Consider the following 19,850-nt stretch of genomic DNA (forward strand, 5'->3'; position numbering starts at 1 on the left):
ACAAAGTTTAAACTGCCCTCTTTTTCTAGGCAATAAAAAACAAGAAAGCTGGAAAAACACCATGAAAAGTTTTGAAAGACCAAACTGCTTGTATGTAAACCAGATGAGTGTTCTGAAGTGCGTGTATCTTTTCAAATCAGACTATGCCAAACAATGCAAATATTTACGTCTTATGTCTTAGTAATAGACCTCAAAGATTGTCTCTCAGCATATAAACAAATGACCCAATTTGTGATTTTTAGTATTTGCAGGATTGGCCAGTTTTAGTTTTGGTATTTCACTTTTTCTTGTCTGACACAAGTTCAGTACAGCCTTGGAACAGAAGCTCAATGAAAGAACAGAATAAAATAATTAGCTAATTTCTTCTGTTTACATTTTTTTAGTTTAGATAAGCAATTTTCCAACTTAGTCGCTCTGTGGGCACCTAAACAGTTGAGAAAATTAGTTGGGTAAGACATACTGAAACAGTTTGGCTTTCTTCATGACGCTGCTGAAATGTATTACTAAAATGATAGTGAAGGGTTGATAGACTAGGGAAATATTTCATGTCATACATATGATTTTTAATCTGAGAAGCAGAATATTTTATGAGATGTGGAGTTTCTTTGCTGATGGCAATAGACCGTGCATGTACTGCAGCACGTTTAATTTTTGTTGTAAACACAGGCTTCTGTGTGCTTTCAGATGCCTCGGTGTAAGTGTACATAATTGATCCCAGATTGCCAATTGTGGGCTATGCTCACTGGTTATGGATGAGGAGTAATGTTGCTGCACATGTGTATTCAGTAACAATATAATGTAATAGCACACAGGTCAAATCTAAGCTGCTCTGTTTTTCCATGTTCTCTGATAAGGGGCTGTCAAATCACATCAAAATTGGTTTACACATTTGTTGATGAATTGTAGAAATAAATTTCAAAAAGTCTTGAAATTTTATTACCATTACAATATTTTTTGTGCATCAAATTATTTCACTCTGGGTCAGTGTCATGTGTTTTTTGCACCTAGACTTGAGATTTCGTGTAGTAGGCATCATTTGGGGCAAAGGACTTGACAGTTGATATGCAATAGGAAATAGTAAGAGTGAGACAAGACAGTGCAAAAAAACTGCTCTAGAGAATCTCCAGGGCCACCCATGCCAGCTTCCCCTCTTATGTAACATTTATGGTTTGGAATACCCCATTGACCAGACTGGCTGTCCTGGGTGTGGCTCCCCCCCATTTGCTTGTGAAGAAAATGAACCCTACCCAAGGTGAACCAGGGGGAGACAGTCTTGTGTAATAGGTTGTTTTAAAACTTTACTAAAGTGAAAAGATCTGTTCAGAGTCTCAAGTTTGTTAGTTAAGAGTATAAAATTTCTTTGAATCTTTTAATTTCTATCTTCATTGTAAGCTGTCTCTTAAATGGAATTTTGTGCATTAGAGAAGTTTAATTTATTGTAAATATTACATTAAAAGACTCATTTCTCAAGCAGCTTACATTTGATTTTTTTCAGAGACAAACATTTCTTCTGCGCTTTGCAAAATCATTAGGTATTTTCAAAAAAAGCAATTTCTTGAGCTTCTGTAACAAATTGCATTTCTTTTGTATATTGTGAAGTTTTGAAGTTGTGGCATCAGAATGAGTGCATGTTCATGTTGTATTGCTTCTGAAATAGCTGGGAAAAGTCATGAAAAAAATCACTAAACTAGAGCTACTTGTGACACTGACAGTAGCACAAGGAGGAAGAATAGACAGCTTGAGGAGAAAGTTCTTCACAGAGAGGGTTGTTAGGCATTGGAATGGGCTGCCCAAGGAGGTGGTGGAGTCACTGTTCCTGGAGGTGTTCAAGAGGGGATTGGACATGGCACTTGGGGCCATGGTTTAGTAGTCATGAGGTCTTGGGTGACAGGTTGGACTTGATGATCTTTGAGGTCTTTTCCAACCTTGTTGATTCTATGAACTTTTTCAATAGCTTGCATGCAGTGCCAGTTCTCATATGTACTTGGTGGTGGTACTTGATGGGCCAGGCACAACTTAATTATTGAATTTCTACTATGCAGAAGTTGCAATAGGAAAACACTTTTAAATGAGTCTGGGTTTTGTGGTGAGGGGGTGGGATTTTGTTTGTTCCTCATACAGAAATTTAAATACTTTCTCTGGCTCTCTCGGCTGTTGATGGTGGTGTTTCTGTACACACCTGCTACAGCAGTCACTGCAGAGTGTATTGTCCTCTGGAAGGGTTTTTAACATATCCCTTGCTTCATCAGCCTTTTTGCTGACTGGGAAGCCCAACAAACGACTGTTGCCAGTCATAATTTAGAATCCGCTAGTGAAGTGTCGGCATTTATCTGTGACAGTTTTCAAGTTAAAGCCAAAATTCGTTTGTTGATACATGTCTCGAATGTGCTTTTATTTAATAAAGAAGAAACCATACACTTTAGGAAATGGTAATCTTTATTTACTGCTATGATGGGAAAATGCAAATGAAGCAGAGAATTTTATGATTAGTATTTTACTGAGCAGTCATTTACTATAATTATGTGGTTTTAATCAGTGGAATTACCATATTCTATTAACCAGTCTCTTTCCTGACTTCTTGTAGGATTCTGAGTAACAACAAGATCTTGTGGTTGAAGAATGGCTCTTTCTTTGGACTGAGATCCCTGGAGAGACTGTGAGTAACTGGTCAGCCTTGTTCCACCTTCAGTAAAAAAAAATATTTTTGTTTTATATATGGAAGCAAACATAAGATAATGAAGTTGAGATGTTCTAAAGTGCATTACACAGAGTTTCTAGGCAATCATCAAGTTAAGAAACAGCAAAAAATAAGAGAATGGGGATGGCCGTAGAAAATACAGGAAAGCACAGTCATCAATTTGGAATTAAAATAAACATTGAGTCAAAGACTTGTACTACACTGTGTACATTATCACAGTGAAGTCTGATATATGTAATGGCAACACTAATATATCTAAGATGTAGTTTGGGTTATTTAACTCATTGGTCTCCAATACTTCCATTTCTGTTCTATTTTAATTCTAGTCTATAGTTTAATTATGTTCTAAAGAAATTGGTCAGCATTTATCACTGGAGCAGACAATGGCATTGATAAAGCTTCTTGACCATGTATTTCTAGTCAGTATTTGGAGGGGGAAAGAGGACTTAGGAACAACCAAGGAGTTAAGAAGATGATGTTTGGAAACTTCAGTGGAATAAAAAAGCAAGAACAACTATACTGTAGTAATGCTACTTTCTGTATATATAAGTCTCCCATAGGTCTCCTGCCCCTCTAGTCTGCCCTAGTGAGGCCCCACCTGGAATATTACATCCAGTTCTGGGCTCCCCAGTTCAAGAGGGACAGGGATCTACTTGAGAGAGTCCAATGGAGGGCTACAAGGATGACAAGGGACCGGAGCACATGCCTTATGAAGAAAGGTTGAGAGAGCTGGGTGTTGTTAGTCTGGAGATGGGAAGACTGAGAGGGGATCTAATGAATGTATACTAATATATGAGGGCTGGGTGTCAGTAAGGAAGTGGCAGCCTCTTTTCACTTGGGCCCTGTGATAGAACAAGGGGCAATGGATGTAAACTACAGCAAAGAAAGTTCCACCTCAACATGAGGAAGAACTTCTTTACTGTAAGGCTCACAGAGCACGGAACAGGCTCCCTAGACGGGTTGTGGAGTCTCTTTCTCTGGAGACTTGCAAGACCTGTCTGGATGCCTTCCTGTGTGAGTTGTGCTAGATTTTATTGTCCTGTTCTGGCAGGTGGGTTGGACTTGAAGATCTCCACAGGTCCCTCTCACCCCCTAACATCCTGTGATCCTGTGATTTCACAGTAATTGTGACCATGTCTAAAAAGGCTGGGTTTTGTATCTTTAGGCAACTTTTCCAGTGCATCTCAAATGAGTACATATGTCTTGCCTATCTTTAAACACCTCCTGCAGCTTAAGCTAAAATATTTTTGTGTCAAAAGCTCTACATAATGAGTGTATTTTCAGAAAACAATATAAAGTAGTTACTAAATTCATGAATGCAAAGTAGTATTGTTAGTAACAGATGTGGCAAGTCTTTTTATGCTTGAGAATATTTTGCCAGCCATAGTCCTTATAGGGACTATGACTAGAGGTTGTTAGGTCAGGTTGCTCCAGCTGTGCTGGACCCAAAGTGAAGATCTAGGCTAGGAAAATAAATCTAATACTCTCATACTGATGTCAGCTGACACAAAACAGTATGTATCTGACCTATTATGCATACTACTAATTTTCCTATCCTCTACAGCAACCTTTGCATTAGAATTTCCTGGGTAGTCCTGTCCTGAGCTAAGCTCTCCGTGTCACCTCTAGCTGGGGACAATCTGTCGTGGCTTCTTCTGTCATGGACTTCCTGGTGAACAGTGGTGTTAATCTTCTACTTGGCATTTTCTAAAGTGGGTGTGTGAAGTCTCTCTCTGTTTCATAACCAAATGGATGTTTTCATTGATAGGAGCATAATTACCTCTGAGATTGCTGCTCCTTTGTCCCTGGTGGTTGAAACTATTTAATGGGTTCAGAAGCTGTTGGGAGGGAACCAGCAAATAAAAATAAACAAACATACACTAACAGACCATCGTTGCATAAGCAGTGTTTCCTTGGGAAATCAGGATGAAAGATCACTAAGCAAGATTACACATTTTTCACAGTTGACCCAGAAGAAAAGCATGCCAGGCACTAATGCTTCAACAGTGAATGCTTTACAGAAACTTGCTGTTACATTTTCCCAGTATTCCTAGGCCTGTTTCTAAACAAAGCAAATGGTGCTGAAGTATTTGTAAGAATTTGGCACTGAATTTATTTTTTGTTTCAATATTATTTTTTCAGCTGTATAGATCAGTCTTACTCAACTAGGTCACACCTAGGTTGTGCGTACTAAGTGTTCTGTATTGTAAAGTTACCAACTGTGTGGTAGTGCTACACAGTTGTGTGTTGTCCTCACTGTTAGGTAAGATTGCAAAGAATGTACTTTAAGTATGACATTCTGCAACTGTATATTGTGCTGTGCAGTTGAAGTAATAGCACATTAACTTGAGGGAATGAAAGGGCAGGAAAGGCAAGAAAAACAAATTAGAGCATAGGAAAAAAAAACCCGTTGTTAAACAGCTGGTATAAAAATGTGGTATTTAGATGTTCTTTGCCAAAACTCCAGTGATGGAAGGGTAAAATGCAAAGGTTGTACATTTAGATGTACTGATGTGCTTCTTTAAACATGCAGTTTATGTTCTTTAAATTACTGGCTACCTCATTTCTTTCCTTATGTATGCTTTTGAAATGTGTGTGGGGACACATCCAGACATGAAGAAACCAAGGTTCTTCCTAGGTACTGTCAAGGATTGGAAATATGCTTGAAGAAATTGTTAGATTTAAATTTCAATACATATGTGACATGTTTAAAGGTAGACACTTCATAAATTAAATTTAGAATTAGGTGTAAATACAGAAAAATACCTGTTACTAAAAACTATTAGTATTTCAGACTGACAGCCAAGATCCACTCCACACACTCCACTAAGGAGTGTGCCCATAACTTCATGCATTGGCTCTGGCCAGCCTGATCTAGTGTGAGGTGTCCCTACCCATGGCAGGGGGGTTGGAACTAGATGATCCTTGTGGTCCCTTCCAACCCTGACTGACACTATGATACATGTGCTTTTTACAGAAAACAGATTAATAATCTTGGAGATCTCAAGTGACCACATTAGTTGATTTTTAAATGCTACTTAACCATGGTTATAGAAATGCTGTGAGGTTAGGAAAAAGTCAATTTTAAAATCTATTTCTTAGAACTGTTTGTTGTGGAAGTAGACATGGCATTCTTGGAACTTTTCGTTTGGTTTTATGCAGTTTTTGTCTTTGGAAAATTACAGAGAAAGGAAAATCCGTTCAAGCTCCTGTCAAACATCTGAAGTTTTCTTGCCACCTTTTCTTGTATTTTAGATCCCATATGGATTTAATAAATTCTCCAGGTTTAGCTGATAATGATAGCAAGCAAGTTCATTGTTTAAATTCACCTTAAATATTCTCAAGGAACAAAAGTACGTATGTTCCAACCATTATTTTTCCTTGTCTAGTAATATGTCTGGGAGTCCTGGGGAAATCTAAGTTTTTATTAAATAAAACATTTCTTACTGTGTTGACCTCTTGTAATTGTTTGCAGAAAACTCATTATGCTGCTTTACTGTTTGAAGTGGTTGAGCATATTCCTGTAGGTAAGAGAGGGTGGAAATAGTCATGGGGGATGATCAAGACTGCTTTGTGCACATAATCCAAACTAGACTGAAAACAATTCATGTTCCTCTTGGTGCTCATTGAACTTTCAATTACCTTTTTGGTTTCAGTACCAGTTTAGGAGATTGTCATTCTAATTATCATGATGCTGGTGTTTTCATGAAGCAGGATAGTTGCCTTTGTCACTTCTACACGCAGCTAATATAGCTGGCATTTTTATAAATCAGTGTTAAGTGTGCTTGTCTGCAATATATTCAGGACTAAGGCAATTATAAATATTAAGCTCAAAAAGAAAAGCTCTGAAAATTAATGAATTACTGAAGTTAAAGTACTGTGATCTTTCTGAGATGCTTCTATTGTAAATAACAAGTTTGACGCAACCCCTGAGATACACAAGAGCTTTACAAATGTGAAGGGGAGAGGAGCTATGAACATGTCCAGCAGCAGATAGGCCAGAAAGAGGGAAGAAACCAATATAATAATTATCATCTAAAATTAGAGTAGCTTTTTGTAAAATTAATATTTTTAAGGCTCATCCTGGAGCATGGAGAGAAGCAATTTGCAACTATCTGAATGGAGGCTGTAGACAGGTGGGGGTTGGTCTCTTCTCCCAGGTGATCAGCAACATAACAAGAGGACACAGTCTCAAGCTGTGCCAGGGGAAGTTTAGGCTGGAGGTGAGAAGAAAGTTCTTCACAGAAAGAGTAACTGGCCATTGGAATTGTGCTGCCCAGGGAGGTGGTCACCATTCCTGGAGGTGTGGCGCTTGGAACCATGGTTTAGTTGTCATGAGGTGTTAGGTAATAAGTTGCATTTGATGATCTGAGGTCCTTTCCAACCTGGTTGATTCTATGAACTTCTACCAAGAAAATGAGCATTAAGGTAGTAAATTGGGCTATATTTATCAGAGTTAAATACACATCTGCTTAGCTGTCTTCATTGGTCATAAATGTAATGATTAGATGTTGAAAGAGATTTTTGTCTAATCTTTGTCTAGTTAGGACTGGATTCCTTACCCATCCTGTGGTTTGTTCCCTATTTGCTGTTGCTGGTCTTCTATTGTGATAACAACCCAGATGCTCTGAAATTTTGCCTGGCTTTGGTGCTTGGCCCTCTGCCTCTGGTCATTTTAGTCAACAATGCCAATGTCACATTCATTCTAATGCAGCCAGAAGACATATGTCCAGTTATATGAATGTGTGTAGATACCTAACTTCGTGTAACTCTAAATAAAGTTTATAGCATTTAAATGACTTATTGCTAAATAAATGCATGTCAGCATCCCATAGCAATGGGATTTTATGGAATAATTGTGATATCTTACGATTTTAGTGGCATGTATTAGTATGAGTCTGAGAAAAGAGATTGAAAAGAAAGATCCTTGTAGCACCAGAACATTTTCAGTCCCTCACTTGGAAGGTATTTTTTGTGGCCTCAAATATGGGCTCTTCATTAACATAAAGAGAAATTACTATTTTTTTTTTTTTTTTTAAATTGCAAGTAAAATGTAATGAGAAGTTTCCCTTATCACCTTACTTAGGTAAAATTTTCTTATTCATAATGAATAAATTTGCACCTGAGTCCTTAAGTTGGATGACTTTGCTGTTTAATAAATATCTTTTTTTCATCACCCAATCTTGGTTTTTAGGCATTGCATTGAATAAATACACCTTCTTAGTTGCTACATCTTTTACTTAAAAGCAGTTAACCCTTCTTAATCATAAAGATGTTTATGAAAATAGGGAATCTTATGTAAGCTGTAACAAATATATAACAGTCAAGTAATATCATATATATTGATGTCAAACAAACGACTCTTTGAGTCCTGAAAAAGGGATTGAGACAAATGCCTGGAAATTAAGGCACCCTTTTATTCTATATTTTTTCCATAAATTTTCATTCAATTTTTGTCACATCACTTGTTCTTTCTCTTTAGCTCTGTGTTTAGTGTATGAAATGGTACTGCTTGCCGAGTGTCTCCAGATCTAATAATGCTGGGGTATCCTAACACATCTAGAGAGAGAAAACACTGTAAGAAAAACTACATTGATGCTTATGTAATACCAATTATTTAACATTTTGAACGTGCACTGAACCATTTATTTGAGTTTGATTTTTGTACTCCTAGCCTGACTGGGAAGTGGCCTTAATGGTCTCAGATACATTAGTGCAGAGAGAGGATACTGATGCCTGGTCAAAGTATTTTGTGCAGCTCCATGCATCACAGGAAACTGAGTTATTAGTGAAATTTTTTAGCAAATATAAACCTCACATTTTTGATTTTTTTTTTTTGTAAGCAGTGAAAAGGCAGGTTCTACAGCAGCAAATTGTCCTGTTTCAGAAAACTTCTTAACTTTGACTACAGCTGAAGTAACTCATTAAATCCCGTGACACTAATCCAAGCATGGTGTATGCTGAATAGCACATGGATCTTGCCCAGGGATGGAGACAACTCTCAAGCTGTCATCTTTGATGATGTCTCCTTACTGTCTTAGTGAGAAGACTGACACAGTGCAGCCACATGTCTGTATCTGAGAGGACTGTGACAACTTCTAGCAGGGTTGCAGGGGATGTGGCTGAGGTCATCCTCTTGTCTTGGTTGACTTTTTAGGCTCAGTTTTAGTCCAAACATAAATTTAGTCTATTCTACCATTAACATTATGTGGTATGACTGTCAAACAAGATGGATCCATATATAAAACACTTGTATTAACATATTTTTAGGATAAGGCTTGATAGGGTGCTTGGTTGCATGGTTTAGTTCATTACGTGGTGTTGGATGATGGGTTGGACACGATGACCTTGAAGGTCTCTTCCAACCTGGTTTATTCTATCCTATCCTATTCTATTCTATTTGCATTAAAAATTGTTAGAATCCTGCTAGAAAGTAGATCTACTTGTAATTTTTATTTTTCAATGAAAGTAAATCAGCTGTAGCTGTCCTGTCGAATGTTTTGGTTTTTTTTTAATGTGAATGATATTATATCAGAAATGTGATGAGCAAGAGTGAATGTAATGAATCAAATGCTAACCCTGCATTAGGAATTTGGATTTGCAGAACTATAACTCTCCTAGTACTACTACCACACCCAATTGATGCACGTGTATCTTCTGGGTCCAGTATTGTAAGAATAAAATGAGAGTGGCCCATGGATGCCCTGACTACTGTATTTTGATGAGAATACCTGCTGGGTTACATAAGCAGCTTTGAAAATATCATGGAATAGAAAACCACTGTTGATCCTTGTGTAGAAGGATTGCAGGGTGACCTGCATTTCAACATCAATATTATTTGGCTGAAGGGAATATTTTAGTGACTTGCATGGAAGGAGGATATCTAATTTGCTATTGTTGCATGGAAATTTTGAGGAACTAGAGGAAGTGGCCCAGTCAATGTCACAAGCCAAGGAAGGCAAACAATTAAAAATTACCTTGTTGTTTTAATACTGTAATGCTTTATGGATCTCTCAATTGCATCCTGTGACTAGCAATAATTTACTCATTTAGTTGTGCAGAAGTTGAATATGTGCATTTTTTGACACCTCACCTCCCTCTCCCGCTCCCATCTCCCCCCACCAAAAATAACCAACTCACCAAACCCAACAAAAAACCTCCCCAAACTCTCTGAAATCCAGAACCTACTTTGTCCTAGTGTGCAGCATCAGAGAGAGTTAGCATTATCTCAGGAATTGTAAAACTCGCATTATTCTTCATATAGCTGCCAGAGGAGTTAAAAATTCAAAGGAAAATTACATTGCCCCCTCTCTAATAGGCAAATATATTCAAAGTCATACAAGCACAAAGTAACTATCAAAGCACTTGTAATGTAGACTGACAGAAAGATAATGCATTTTTTCCTTTAATAATTTCTTATTTACCAGTACAAAGTCACTATACAGACTGTTAGATGTCACATATTTTGTACTTTAGAGGATGAGACACCGGGAAAATACTGCATATGTCTAGTCGAGTAGAGCTGCTATGGCATAATCTATAAACCCCCCCAGTAATTCTAAAAGGTGAAGTTTCCCTTTTGGGGCATTATAGTGCTATTTAAAAATAGCAGTATTAAACCTGCAAAATTTCTTAATAAATTGATTGCCATAGTTTTAGTGCAAGGGTCCAGATCCAAGTGTTCCCATCTTTCAACCTTAAGTGTCTTTTTTTTGGGGGGGGCTTAAACTGCCACATTGCTTTTGCTGGTTCTTGTGGTGTTATTTTTCCTCCTGTGATAGAAACAAGGTGATCTACAAGGCCAAGTCTTTCCTCTTAATTTAATAATGAGACACAAGATTTGTCACACTGCATTCCCCTGCTGATGCTGCTCTTTGGCATGATGGGCATTTATGCCATTCTGCTTGTGTTGCTGAGATTACATGGTTGCAGCTTGGGCATGAAGTTGCCAATTGCTGGTATGTATGTGGTATGGTAATGATATGTAAGATGACAGTGGTTTGCCAGGTTGCATTGCTATACTTTTGAGTGTAGCTATTTGCATTTTCTTTTCACTAACAAAACAGATTTTTGTTGGAATTGCTAGCGTGGCAAAATAAAAATGTTCTGTGGGGACACAGCAGTTCAGGAATGTCTTTGTCACAGATGTCAGTATTTAATTTCAACTGATTTGCATTTGCATAGTATAGAAGCTTTCCTAAACGATAAAGCTGATCTGTACCACTTAGGCAGGATACAAGCTCTCTGTCTTTTCTATAAAGAAGTGTCAGACTGGTTGGAGAAGTAGGAAACCCAGAAATGTGGGTTAAGGGTGGTTTGTGTGGAATCACAGCGCAGCAGACTGTGATGCCAACCTGATAAAAATCAGTGTTAGTTGATTGATAACTGAGGTAATCTTGTGAAATGAGCTGCAGGGTAAGTTGACAGAGTAGTTGTGTTCAGTGCTTTGTGGTTTTGGTCCCTCAGCTGTAGGCTATTGATGGAATAATGTTTTCAAATTCAAAAAAATATTTGTGTTTATATGCAGTGTGGTCTATAGCATGTCAAGAAGACTGAGGTTTGGTGCTTCTGAATCGGAACATTTCAACATCAGTCTTGTTGGGTAGAAGTCAGTTTCAGAAGGAAAGCTTCAAACTCCATCCTTTGTTCTCAGAGAATTCATAGATTGGCTTGAGTTGGGAGGGACTCTAAAGATCATCTAGTTCCAAACCCCTGTTGTTCTCTTGGCTCTACTGATAACTTTTTTTGGGTGTGGTGGTGGTTTTTTTTTTTTAAGCTCTTATCTTTTACTTTATTAATTGGCAGACACTTCTCATTTGCTTACTTGTAAGCAAAAAAAACAAACAACAAACAACAAAAAGGCTATTCTATTCCAAAAGTTCACGTCTGTAAGACTAGCTCTGATGCAAACACGAGTATGCAATGACCCTGGAAGCTTGTTGTCATCAAAACTTATGGGGGATGCCTGCAGAAAGCATAGCTTGTTCTCTGACACTTCACCAGTAGTCTCTGAGAAGGCAGGAGAAAAAAGAAAAGGCAACACACACACCACCCTCACAGAAAAAAAGAAAACACACAAAAAAACCCCAACTTGAAAAGAAAGGCTATATTTTATGCCAATTTAGTTTAAATAAAAAAAATAAAAAATCCCCAAGATGAGTTGTCTGAAGTAGTTAGGGAAGCTGATGTAATATAACAGCTGTGGGCAGTTTTCTTCCCCACTTCTTAATATAGACAGAATTGATTAGTAGGGTGTAGTGTAGTGCTGCATGTGTCAAGTAGGTACAAAATGGTTGTTCTCACGAGAAAATTGCATGCAGACTTAGCACATGATAAGCTGTCTTGTGTTAACACAAATTGCCTCCTTCTTGAAATGGAAAGTGACTGGGAGAGCTATAGAGGATGTTTGTATAGTCCGAGCTATACACATATTCTGTGGAAAAAAAAGAATTACAAAATTCCTCTATGCTCTACTTTAGGAAGTGTTTTGTTGCAGAGAATACAGAGAGAAACATTCTACTGTAATAAAAATGTGTACTTGCTTGTGAACTTAAAAAAACAAAATTGTTCTGTGAAATGACAGCAAGCTTCATCTTGCAGAAATAAGCAGTTTGAGTTAAAAATAAACCACTTGAGTTAACATAATGCAATCAACTTGTTGAAGCACACATAATGTTTTTATCATGCCATTACAACCCAGAAAACTGTCAAGGCGGCAGCTCAAAGATCTCAAAATCAATTAATTTCTGTCTATGGAAGAAAAAAAACCATGAAAGATGCTAAATCAGGAAAAAATACTTTAATTGTAGGTGTCTGAAACCCCCCCAAAATTATTAAGAAGTGTGGTTGTCTCTCAACCATAACTGTAACATTTTTGCTATGATGCTATAATTAATGGCCAGTTAAGCAAATGTATGTTCCCCAGGGACACGATGCATTTATTTTCACCTAGTGTTCCTTCCATTTTTTTAATGTTCAATATTCACATTTTTTTCTCAATGCAAAGTTAATACTTTTTAAAGACCTTAAAGAAATGCTTCTCAGCTGAAATGGGAGTTTCAAGTACATTGTGCTCAGAACAAAACAGTGTTTACTGTACTGTGTCAGCAGCTAAGTTGAGAATTTGATATGCTTTTCCCCCCATTTATACCATTAATTGCTTTTAGGTATTTCTGAGAAGTGCAAGTGCCACCAAAGGGACAATTCTGCTATTTGAGTGAAGTTTTGAGTATTATATAAAGCTTTCTTACTGTACAGGGTTATGTGAACTTACAGAAATATTTAGAAATGTAAGACCAGAATGGGTTGCAGCCAGGCTGAGTTTCCAGGGATAAAAAGAAATTTTTTTTTCAACCTTCCCTCTCATCATAAACACCATAAACTAGCCACTCCATTCATTGCTTTCCAGCACTCCATTAAGAACACTGAAACTTCAGTTCAAAATAATGTCCCTAAAAATTATAATGTGTCAGGGGAGAAGAAATTGTAACGTGTCACAGGGTTTTAAAAAAAGAAAATAATTCTTTTAATGTGTCTTTGCCACTGTAACCAATAAATCCTTATCAGTCCAAACCTGACATTAAGCATGAGCATGCCAGCAATTTGCCCATTGGAATGGGCTGCCCGAGGAGGTGGTGGAGTTGCCATCACTGGAGGTGTTCAGGAGGAGACTTGATAGGGTGCTTGGTTGCATGGTTTAGTTGATTAGGTGGTGTTGGATGATAGGTTGGACATGATGATCTTGAAGGTCTCTTCCAACCTGGTTCGGTTCAGTTTGGTTCTATTCTATTCTATCACCTAAACATTTTTCAGTACTGGACCAGTTCAGGTTGCATTCAAGTGTATGAGTAGTGGGTCTGTGTAGTTTGTGTAAATGAAATTAAATGCCTTTTTCTTCAGAAGCAAAAAATGCATTTCACTCATTTTTCCTTTCTGACTGTTATCACATAGCAGCTGCTCCCTGGTTTCATGTACCTATCTACTCGTCTTCAGATTCTGACTTACCTTAAGAGGAGAAAAAAAAATCAATCTCAGCTAACAGCTCTGACATAATTTCTCCTTCATTCAGCCGTTTCCTACTTTCCTTGTTCTAATCTATGTTAAGCAGTGACAATGAAAGGAAAAACATTTAATAAAAGTGGAAAAATGGTATCATAACATCATAAGTATTAGCAGAGGGGTGGAGGGAGAACACACAGGGAACATGGGAAGGCACCTAATTGTTTGGAAGGAGTTAACAATACCATGTGTTGGAAGTGGTCTTTACGCAGACTTCCTTCTTTCATTCTTACTGAGATAAGGAAACTTCTCGTCTTCCCACCTCTGTCTTGAGTTGCTGAGCTAGTGGATGTGTGTCCTAAAGTTTTGTTTACTCATTTCAGATCTCTCCCCTTTGAAAATTCCCCAAAGTTCTGTTTGTAGGTGAGATTAATTTCTTAGGCATGTATTCCTATTTTTAAAAAGTCGTCCTTTGTCACTGTGTTAGTGTTCTTACATCATTCTTTTTGTGCGCATTCATATTGTGTTGAAATAACCTTTGATTACTTGGATACTTGGTCTGTGGTGATGGGTTGGACTTGATGATCTTTGAGATCTCTTCCAACCTTGGCATTTCTGTGATTCTGTCATTTTATGTGTATTTACCTCTATAATTATTTAGACATGCACATCATTATGAAGTCCTATATTCTTTCTTAATGTTGGCCCATTTCCCCCACACATCCAGTAGCACATTCTCACGTGATGATTTCCCAATAAAATAATTGGGGTTTAATTCTCACATAAGTGACCTAAGCCAAGTTTCATTTCTGCAGCCTTGCCTAATGCCTCTCAATAACACTTGTGGCTTTCCACACCTCCATGTTATGGAGGTGCTATTCCCCAGTGTATTACTCTTTTTCACAGGAATAGCCCATGTTTCTTCAGAAAACATAGCTGGCCTGCTGCAAAGCAGCTATTTCATTAGCAGGCATTTTAGGAAAAGAGAGGTGCAGGCTGGGCAGTGAAACTCTGGTTAATATGTACAAAGAATGTAAAAATCATAATTTATGAAGGATGTATACTGGATGCATGAAGTTGAGCATATGCCAGCAACAAGAACATGAACTCTTCAGGACTCTGGGCTCATGCCAACATATGCAAAAACTGGTATAGGCCTGTCATTGTTGCTACTGCTCCTTCAACTTGTGCAACATGCTAACAGGAGGTACACCACGCTTTGTTTTGCTAAATTACCTTGGCCAATGAATTTCTTTAACTGCTTAATGTGTCTTAGTGTGGTTGAGGTTCAACAGACTAAAACTCTAGCATTAGCTGTGTGCTTTTTTGTTTGTTTATTTCATTGTTTGCATGTTTCAGAGCTTGTAAATCTCTTTTAGTATACACTATTGAAGTTGCTTGTGGTACACTATGAAGTCCCATTCATTACCCAATTTTCTTGGTAAGTTAGTTACATGTAAGAGCAGATGTGGATATTGTTTTCATTAACTGAGCTTACACAAAACTTAAAATATATTAAATAGCTGGGAAGGGTTAGTAGCATGTACACTTCTTTATGATCCACGGTTAGTCTTCCCTGAAATGAAGAAAATTTTCTGAAACCAAACCTTTTCTGATAATTGAAGTCACTGTATAGTTCAACAAGATTTAGAAGATGGTATATGGTATATATGAAAAACAAGCCCTAATGAAGGGTAGTAAGCCAGGAAAAAGCAGACAGGATCATGCAAGGCATTATGAGTCTTGCAGAATGACTGAAAGAACCTTTTTATACTGGCAGATAGACTAATTTTACTGTCACTTTAGTAATAGGCTAATGTAAAAAGAGTAAGCTGTGAGAGCAACTGCTGCTTGCTTGCTTGCTTTCCTCCTTCAACACACAGGCTGAAGTAAAACAAGAAATGGTACTTCACTTTTCTCAGTGTTGAGACAGTAGTAAAACTGAGCAGCTTGTATTGATCTTGACTTTGAGAAAAAATGTTTTATTTGCAATATTCAAATGTTTTATATGCAACATTATTTTGGTTGTATTACCTCTAGCTGCTAAGGTGATATTCTGACATTAAGAACAGCATGAATCATCATGGATTTCTACCTTGGAAAATGAAAACAATGATTATATTGATTTCTAGGATAATTTCAGGTTAGCTGAGTGTGAACTGATAGATCAGAACAATACTGACAGTTTGTCAGTGTTTTTTCTAAATGCAATTATCTTTCATTTCCCATTTGAAGTTTTGAGCTCCCATGTGAGGCAGAATGAGCATGGATTTAAAGAAATTAAAAAAGAGAATGTGTGTGCATGTATGCATGATATCAGTGTCAATTTGCCAGCAGTGGGCCTGAAAGAAGGCAGCCTGCCTTCACCACTCACCTAGAAAGTTAGCAGAACAGTAAGTTGGCCAATTATACAGCAAGCTAACTACATCCCAGAATGCTAAAAGTCAACGCTTTTGTTGTTCTTTGCTGCATTTTTTCCTTTTGCATGTCAGCTACTCTGTGTATTTTCTGCACCTTAAATTTGAAAGTATATGAGCTTTATTTTTCTGGCTTGGATGCTTGCTCTTTTTTAATCATCTGTTATTTTATTCTTCAGTTACATCTCTTACATTGCTCAACCCAAGGGATTTATTTTTATTACTATGATATTTGCTTAAGTGCACCTATTTAGTTTTATCCTACCTGACTTTGGAGAATCAAAGTGAAAGTGGCTGTTTTGCTTCTTAATTGCTTCATTCCTAAAAACGTCTGAGAAAAGTCTTAAGTGAACAATGCCAGAAGGGAGCACAATAGGAGGCACTGCTGCAGGTCGTTATCCTCTGACCCCTCTTTGCTCCCTCCTCTTCTCCCTCTCAGAGAAGGAGGCAATTGAAGTGATTAGAGTTTACCACGCCTTGCAGAGGAAGGTTACAGTTTGTGTAAGGAAAATACCCCTATGTACACACAACCCCTTGATGATCTGCCTTCCTGTTTCCAGGTTATTTTGTCTATTATTGGTAAGTAAACCTTTATCAGAAGATTATTTAAAACAAAACAAAAATAACTCAGTGATTACCATCACAAAATTGATTGGCAATTACCAGGCAAAAAAAATGTATCTTTTATCTTAGCCTAAACAATCCTCTTGCTGAGGTGATGTTGAAGGTCAATCTATTCTTAACACAATTTTCATCAGCAACAGGCACATCAGGAATCATTTGATCTGCATGCTTTTTGCTTAGAATAATGCTTGGTGGTCCAGTTCTTGCATATCTCCCATACTTTTGGATTGCTTTGGGTTTTTATATAATCTGAGATATCATGCTTAATTCCTGCTTTGCTTGGTTGCATGATGAGTAGGGGTCATAAATTCCTTCTATGAGGAAAAAAATATAATGTAATTTAATGCACCATAGAATTATTTCTGAATTGGTTTACGCACTATTTTTATAACTATTTAATAGAATTGTATACTGTATTTGCCTAGAATGGAAGAGATACTGTCATTAAAAGCAACATTGCCATCCTTCAGTCAAATGTAACATTATTCAGATTATTTGTGCAAAACTTACCTTTAAGAATCTGCATTTAAAAGGTTAAAACGTGAAGATTTTCCTTTTCTTTCCTTACAGAAAAGTCTCTTTGGAATGCTTAGTAGAGATCTGTTCTAATTCTGTTGTGGTTTTTTGTTTTAATCTCTAGTGCAAATCATTTTATCAGATCTTTTGGTGGTGGTTTGCTTCATTTTAGGTTAAGCCAGGGGTTAACTTCTTACAGAGATTCATTAAGAAGCAGCTGGGTTCTTTCTGAGGACAAATGGGAAAGTGTTTTGGCCAAGATTTAAAGAAATAATGCAAAATTGGAGATTTTCATCCATTCCCCTCTCTTCTTTCAACACAGTTATTTTCAGATTGGAAATACTCAGATGTGAAATCTGGCAGAGATTTGTCTCTCTGTTTCAGATGTGGTGTTGCACAGTTACACTGATCTGTTTTCATTTGGCTGAGATGCAAGCTTTTAAGGAATATGTTACATTTCTCCAAAGATTTATGTTAGATGATGAACTCAATGATCTATCAACATTCACTTGGTACCTGATATGTGTGTTTAATATAAACATCATGAAAATATCCAGTAAAAGTAATTTGTTAAGAGATTTTTAAGAAATGGTGTTTCAAGGGCTGCTGTAGGCTATAGAATTCTATCATAAGGAACCTGGAAATTTTCCTCATGGCTATATATCAAATAGCTGATCCTGAGAAGTATCAAATACCTTCTTTTCTTGTTCTTAGAAACCCAGGTGGAAATTGCTCTTTCATTTTATGGTATCCTTCAGTATAGATTTCTACTTGAATGGTTTTGCCCTTAGATGTGGGTATAAGAATTGTGTAATCCTATAGAACAGTTAATAATAAACTCTCTACAGTCACAAGAATAAGGTGATACTGAGTCAAAGTATGAGTATTATTAAACTTACACTGATCAAACTGACATTTCGCATCTTCCCAATACTTTGTTGTTGCTACCAGGTAGGTTGGATACTTTTGTGACTGACTTTTATGGTAAGTATATGGTCTAATCTGTTACTCTTAGTATATCTGTAAGATAGTGTGAGTATGAAAATTTGCAGGCAGAATAGTAGTGCTCACTATTAATCTCTAACTGAGCCTGTCGTGGTACAGATGTGGTCATTTGCTACAAAAATATTCTGTCCGTCTGAATAGTGAGATAATTATCTTGGGATCTAGGGAATTTTCTTGACAAATAATTCTGGGGAATTAAAGTGAAATGGAGAACACTAAATATTTTACTAATATAGGGGAGGTAGTGTTGTATTTATTATAAGAAGAAGCTAGGTGAAATTGGAAGTTAATGTATAGGAAGGCTGCCTGCTTTATCAGGGATTTAGGTAGCCTGAATGGAGTGCAGAGTGATGCTTTCTGAGTTTCTCATCTCATTTTGAAGTGTTACAACACTAAAAGCCAAATGGCACATTAACCAATATCAGGGAACCATGGATGTTCAACTGAAGATGAAGGTGATCTTTGTAGATAGCAATATTGTTACTAAGACTTTAAGGTCCCTGAGGACTAAGGCTTCTGTCTTTATAATTAATAACTGAAAAGCATAAAAGAGAAGATAAAAATAGGAGCAGTAGAAATGGAGTGTGAGACTAAATATAAATCAAGATGGAAAGAGTAGGGTTGGGAAATTTAGGTTGATACATAAGTTTTGGAGATAAGTTGTGAAGATGTAAATGCAGAATGGCTGTGACTGAGTGATGGTATGTGATGCTAACACAGTGAGGAGTGAGAGTACCGGAGAGCAGCTGAAAAAATTGCTCTGAATCTTCTCAGTCCACAGGTGTGTGGCATTACTTGAGCAGGCCAGCTAGGTCTGCCCTAGGACATTGCTGGAAACCTGCATTTAGATGTTTGGTTTGTGTTCCCCACGCCTAGAATGAGTCATGAATACTGCAGAGGGAGTCCCACACTCTGCACAATGGAGGAGGAGGATGAGAAGTAAGTAATTCATACAGCTTAAAAATAATGCACTTCATATATGTGTTGCATAACACTAAAGGGGTGGAGGGGTGGGGTGTCTAACCAAGGAGTGAATGGTCCATGTTACACTGGAAAAAATGTTTAGGATTCTGTCTTTGGGGAGAAAAATAATTCAATAAATGTAATCACTCTGGAAGGCAATCCTTACACAGTTACTTGCTTTGTTGCAGAACTTTTCCATGTGCAACTATGCCAGAATTCTAATGACACATAATTCAGTCTTTCTTCAGTCCCTGGTACAAGCCTTGGTAGCTTACTGAGGGTTTGCTGGTGTCTGCCAATCTTCTGTCTAAAGTCAGACCTTTTTGCCTGGTGCAGATAATGGTTTGGCAAAGAGAAAAAAAAAAAAAGAACCCTGAAAAAGTCAAATGGGTCATTTGGCCTATAGAAGAAAATCACAAGGAAAAGAGCAGGAGAAAACTCTTCACTTTATCAGCAAAAATAAAGTAACATTACCCAGCTTGTAGAACAGCCTCATGGTGCCTGCTTTTAAAGAGATGTCTCCACGTTTGAAACACAACAGGCTGTAGCAGAACTGGAGTATAACCTTCACCAGATAAAATGACATAAAGAAACAAAGAAAATGATCTGAAGAAATAAAGAAAACCAGT

General features: G+C 37.3%; 1 protein-coding gene across 3 annotated transcripts in view; it reads left to right on the forward strand.

Moving 5' to 3' along the window:
- The window catches only part of LOC137441799 (adhesion G protein-coupled receptor A3-like), a 257,730-nt gene that overhangs the window by 37,800 nt on the left and 200,080 nt on the right, over positions 1-19,850 (forward strand). For 2 of the 3 annotated variants that reach the window (XM_068139605.1, XM_068139606.1), the window contains exon 2: positions 2,585-2,656. In XM_068139605.1, the coding sequence (XP_067995706.1) occupies positions 2,585-2,656 (72 nt within the window). Of the gene's footprint in view, positions 1-2,584; positions 2,657-18,279; positions 19,198-19,850 lie in introns of those variants that run through there. The other variant, XM_068139607.1, reaches the window with a different exon arrangement.

The sequence above is a fragment of the Melanerpes formicivorus genome, unplaced genomic scaffold (assembly GCF_026170545.1).
Source record: "Melanerpes formicivorus ecotype bairdi unplaced genomic scaffold, bMelFor1.0.p_v2 SCAF_6, whole genome shotgun sequence".
Classification (NCBI taxonomy): Eukaryota; Metazoa; Chordata; class Aves; order Piciformes; family Picidae; genus Melanerpes; species Melanerpes formicivorus.